We start from the raw sequence: 6000 nt of genomic DNA on the forward strand, positions 1-6000 counted from the left end.
CAGGGATCGAACCGGTGTCCCCTGCACTGGCAGGTGGCTTCTTAACCACTTGGCCATCAGACAAGTCAGACACTAGGATTTAATTGGTATAGGTGGGACCTGGGCATAGGATTTTTATTTTTATGATTTTTTCTTCTTTTTTTTCATTCTTCTTTTCAACATTTTTATTTCATATATTAATTTCATATTTTTGACTGTACCATGTGGCATGTGGGATCTTCATTCCAGGGACTGAGCTCACACACCCTGCACTGGAAGTCATCTTAACCACTGTACCACCAGGGAAGTTCCATGGCAGCAGGATTTTTTAAAGTTCTCTTGGGAATTCCAATATTCTTCCAGAGTTCAGAACTTGAAAACAGATGGCCTATGTTGGTCACCTGGGGTAAATGACTGCTCTCTGTTACAGTCTGTTGAATGGGAGTGAAGGAACTGAACTAGGTACACAGGCATGCCTTGTTTTCAAATCAGGACTTTTGAAAAATCTTTCCACTGTTAGTGTTTGATCACATAGCCTATTTGTCAACTTCATTTCTTTCCCTTGGTGAAAAAAAAAGTTGACTCTTCTCAAAATCCAATCAGATTCAGGCAACCAGATAAATGTGTTTTCTCATGACTTTAGGGGGCTTCCTAGGTGGCTCAGTGGTAGAGAATCTGTCTGTAATGCAGGAGACATGAGTTTGATCCCTGGGTTGGGAAATGGTGACTCACTCCCGTTTTCTTGCCTGGGAAATCCCATGGACAGAGGAGCCTGCAGGGCTATAGTCCATGGGGTTGCAAAGATTTGGACACGGCTGAGCACACACACAGGTATGACCTTAGTCACACATTCATTTAAACTCTTGTAAAAATGAAAACACCTTTTTCTAGTTTCAGGGTGGAGTGAGAGTCCCAAGGTTGAGTAAATAACAAGGGGTGGGATGTCAGAGTGAAAATGATGGCAATTCCTACTGCATATTGAGCCTTTGCCTCATCCCCAGTGTTGTGCACATACTCACTATAAATAGGTCCTTATTTATTTATTTTTGATCATGCCTTGGGCATGTGGGATCTTATTCCCTGACCAGGGATTGAACCCATGTCCCCCCTGCAGTGGAACCACAGAATCTTAACCACTGGACTTCCAGGAAAATCCCTATAAATAAGTCTTTAAGACTTTCAAAAATTAGATATGAAATATTTCAGACATAAAAAAGATTATAAAAATAATAAAATAATGAAAACTCTTATACCCCGTGAGTAGTTTAAGATTCCAGGGTCTGGACTGCTTTCCCTCCTTTTCATTCAGGGTTGAATTTAGTCTTTTCTATTTCATTTTACTTTTGCTACCCATGCCTGTTTCCCTAAATGAGACATAACATTGCTTTGCATGTTTCAAGCTAATTGTAAATGATTTCTAACCATACGCATTTTCATATAATTTACTTTTTATATATTGTAGTAATGGGATTCCTCTGTGTTTGTATATTTAACTCTGGCTCATGTGTGATCATGCTACAGTTTATTATCTCTTTTCTTGGTCGACATTGAGGTGGTTTCCAATCTTTGGCAATTAAAAACAGGGCTACCATTAGTAGTCTTTTTTTCTCTTTTTATTAGTCTTCTTATATAGGTTTCCTTGGGTACCTGGCAGGAGTTTCTCAGGGTCTAAATCTAGACATAGAATCGCTGCATTGTAGCATATATTCCTCTTTAATCTTATCATATATTGCCAAAATTCGTCTCCAAAATTGAAGCAGTATATGACCTTGTGAGCATTATATAAGAGTTCTAGTGGACTTCTCTGTGGTCCAGTGGTTAAGAAGCCCCCTGTCAATGCAGGGGGACACAGGTTCAACCCCTGGTCCAAGAAGATTTCACATGCCATGGGGCAGCTAAGCCCGTGTGCCACAACTACTGGAGCCCACGAGTCCTAGAGCCCTCGCACCATAACTGGACAGTAGCCCCCACTCACTACAACTAGAGAAAACCAGCGTGCAGCAACAAAGACCCAGGGCAGCCAAAATAAAAATAAATGAACGAAATTAAAAAAGAGTTCAGCTTCGTGCTATGCCCTTGTCAACACTTGGCATTGTCAGATTTTACAATTTTTGCCGCACACATTGTTTATTAATCCTCCCAGTAATCTTATGAGATAGGTTTCTTATTTCAGGTGAGGAAATCGAGTGTCAGCTATTAAGTAATTTGTCCAGTCACAGCAAGTCATTAATAGAGTTGATTCTCACTCAAGTCTGCATGCATGCTTGTGGACTAAGTCATTTCAGTCATGTCTGACACTTTGCTACCCTATAGATCGTAGCCCGCCAGGCTCCTCTGGCCATGGAGTTCTCCAGACAAGGATACTGGAGTGGGTGGCCATGTCCTCCTCCAGGGGATCTTTCCAACCCAGGGATTGAACCCTCGTCTCTTACATCTCCTGCATTGGCAGGTGGGTTCTTTCCCATCTGGGAAGCCCCACCCAGGTCTACCAGATGCCAAAGCTCTTGACTGACATTAAGTTGCAGTGTAGTAGAGCTTCTGAATCTGTAACTGGCGATGTACATCAGCAGGTGTGAGAGATGACAGATGGGCAAAGGACCAGGATTTTGGAAGGAATAGGAGAGGCTGAGGTGAGAGAGGCAGTATATGAGCTATGAAATGGTAATGCCTTGTCTGTTGCACTGCATGCAAGCTGACATAAGGAAAGGGCAGCCGTGGCAGTATAAGAAAGGCCACAGCACATCGGGTCGGGGGTGGGGGGAGGGAAGGAGAGGGTGGGGCGAGTTGACAGAGTGGCACTGAAACGTGTTCATTACCATATATAAAATAAAGAGCTAATGGGAAATTGCTGTATGACACAGGGAGCGCAACCTAGTGCTCTATGACAACCAAGAGAGGTGGGATGGGGGCTGGTGAGAGGGAGGCTCAAGAGGGAGAAGATTTTTGTACACTTGTGGCCGAGTCCCATTGTTGTGCAGCAGAAACCAACAGAACATCATAGAGGAATTATTCTCCAATTAAAAATAAATTTAAAAAAGGAATGGTCACAGATCCTTTGACCCTCTTCCCACAGACATCGACTCTCAGCATCCCTTCTCCTTAAGTTTGGGTGGGCTATCTCTGCTTTGAGTCATAGAATTTGGCAGAAGTGACTGCCAATTTCCAGACACAGTCCCTTAGAACCTGGCAGCTTCCACCTCCCATCTCTTAGAGTATTTGATCTGGGGACAAGGTACTCTGACTACCTTGGGGCTACTGTGTTGTGACATAGCCCAGGCAAATGTATGGAGAGGAGCCAAGGTTCCCAGTCCCAATAGCCAGCCCCAACTTGCCAGTCATGTGGGTGAGCCACGTTGGAAGTTGATTCTCTTTCCTTGCCTGTTACTGAGTGGAGCAGGGAAGAGCGAATCAGCCACCTCCAAATTCCTGATCCTCCAAATTATGGACAAAATAAAATGCTTCTTTTGAGCTATTAAGTTTTGGAATAGCTTTGTTATGTGGCAATAGAGAGCCCGAGCTGTAGTGAAAACAGAAACTGAAAGGAAGATTTTTAAAAACAAAATTTTAGTTTAAAACATTTTATTGGAGTATACCTGATTTACAGTGTAGTGTTAGTTCCAGTGTACAGCAAAGTGAATCAATTATACACATACGTGCGTCCACTCTCTTAGATTCTATTTCTATGTTGGTCATTACAGAGTGTTGAGTAGATTTCCCTGTGTTGTACAGTGGGTTCTTATTAGTTATCTCTTTTATACATTTGGCCACCTGATTCAAAGAGCCGACTCATTGGAAAAGATCCTGATGCTGGGAAAGATTGAAGGCAAAAGGAAAAGGGGGTGGCAGAGGATGAGATGTTTGGATAGTTATTCTGTGGTCTTTCTGTGAGATAGTTACTGCAGAGAAAAGAGACCTGACCATGAGATCTGTGACCTGGACTATTGGGGTCTTTAAAGCCATTGAAGATAAGTGGCAACTGAAGGAGAAGGAAAATAAAGAACAGGGTGATTCTTGTTGGCTTTAGAGATGGTAGAGATGCCTCTGTTACCCATTTCTGGGGTTTTGTCTTCTTTATTTATTGGCTATTCTCGGTCTTTGTTGCTGTACAGGCTTTTCTCTAGTTGTGGCAAATGGGGTCTATTCTCTTGTTGTGGGGTACGGCTTCTAGAGTGCTCAGGCTTCAGTAGTGGCAGCATGTGGGATCAGTATCTGCTGTTCCTGGGCTTTAACGCACAGGCTCAAGAGTTGTTGTTCACAGGCTTAGTTGCTCCAAGGCGCATGGAATCTTCTCGGACCAGGGATAGAACCCCCGTCTCCTGCATTGGCAGGAGGATTTTTTACTGCTGAGCCACCAGGGAAGCCTCATTTCTGGGGTTTTATTGTGGGGATCTTGTACTCTTGGAAAGAGTGCTCATATCAAAGAACCATAGTTCAGTTAAACTAAACACAGTCTGATTGGCAGGCATAACTGTAAGGGCATTGACAATACTGCCATTCTCTGAAACCCTGGCATGCAACTCTGGCATTATCTATGCAACCCCATGGTCTGTGGCAGCTTGGTTGCCCCTGACTGCAGTAGGAACCTTGAGGCATCATGTTGCCAGAACAGGCTAAGTGTTGACTTGCCCTCCCACCTCCCGCCACTGCCATCTTTCAGAACTTTCTGTTAAACAGAGCAGAGTTCATGGGTAAGAGCCAGGGATCTATTTGATGACGCCAAAGTGCTGGGACCAGCAGATGAGAAACATGTTTGGAGAAGATAGACAGGCTGTTACAGGCATTGCTTTTGCAAAGCCACTGGGCTGACAGGCCAGGGCTTGTTCTTTGCCTGCTTCCTCCCCAGCAGCCCTCCTGGCATCAAGAAGAAGCTGAGCGTTTCAGGAAGGACAGTGGTTATGACAGACCAGCCTGCAGCACCAGGGCGCTTTTTGCTATGATAGTTGCAAAGTGTTTCCTAGACAAAACACTGTGACATGGTCCCTATCACTTAAAACTTGTAAGTGCCCTTTATGGAGAGGCTGGACTGAACAGGCAGAGAGATGCTGGTTTTGTCTGGGGCTCTAGATCCTGATATAGGTCACATGCATTTTTCTGGGTACATTTATTTTTCTTTTTAGAAAAATTATTTATGGCTGTGCTGGGTCTTCATTGTTGTGTGTGGGCTTTCTCTAGCTGTGGCGAGTGGGGGCTATTCTCTAGTTCTGTGAACAGGCTTCTCATTGCAGTAGCTTCTCTGATTGCAAAGCGTGGGCTTTGCAGCGAGGTTGGGCTCAGTGTTTGTGTCCCACAGGCTTAGTTGCTCCGTGGCATGTGAGATCTTCCTGGACAAGGGATCCAACCAGTGTTCCCTGCATTGCAAGGCAGATTCTTAACCACCCGATCAGCAGAGAAGCCCTCTATTTCTTTTATTTATTTGTTTTTAGCCACACTGAGTGGCATGTGGGATCTTAGTTCCCCAATCAGGGCTCAAACCCACACCCCTCTGCATTGGAAGCATGCAATCTTAACCACTGGGCCACCAGGGAAGTCCCTGGGTCTACATTTTTTTTAGGGGCTGACAGGGTTTTTGAATCCTGCACTTGGGAAGAAATGATACAGCAAAAGTCACTCACACGTGTCTGACTCTTTGCAACCCCATTGACTATAGCCCGCCAGGCTCCTTGGTCTGTGGAATTCTCCCAGTTAAGAATACTAGAGTGGGTATCCATTCTGTTCTCCTAGGGATCTTTCTGAGGTCTCCTGCATTGCAGACAGATTCTTTTCCATCTGAGCCACCAGAAAAGCCCTTGGGAAGAAATGATAAGGATGTTATAAGGAAAATGATGCTATGACTCTAAGACGTAAGAGACAAATTTCTCTGATAACAGAACTTTTTCTTTCCAAATTTCAGGCTTCAGACTTCTCATCCAGGATGCCTGGTGCAGTGGACACATAGCAGCTCTTCCCTCTTCCTTCTTCCCCTTCCCAGCTAGCCCAGATTTCCAATGAGGACTTTAGTGATCCCAGCTCTAAGCTGATTAA

General features: G+C 44.3%; 1 protein-coding gene across 1 annotated transcript in view; it reads left to right on the forward strand.

Annotated features, from left to right (window-relative positions):
• The window catches only part of SLC20A1 (solute carrier family 20 member 1), a 30528-nt gene extending 24528 nt beyond the window's left edge, over nucleotides 1–6000 (forward strand). The window contains exon 12 of the mRNA XM_052647712.1: nucleotides 5870–6000. Coding sequence (XP_052503672.1) covers nucleotides 5870–5951 — 82 coding nt within the window. The 3' untranslated portion in view covers nucleotides 5952–6000. The remainder of the gene's footprint in view (nucleotides 1–5869) is intronic.

This window comes from Budorcas taxicolor, chromosome 11 (assembly GCF_023091745.1).
Source record: "Budorcas taxicolor isolate Tak-1 chromosome 11, Takin1.1, whole genome shotgun sequence".
NCBI classification, from domain to species: domain Eukaryota; kingdom Metazoa; phylum Chordata; class Mammalia; order Artiodactyla; family Bovidae; genus Budorcas; species Budorcas taxicolor.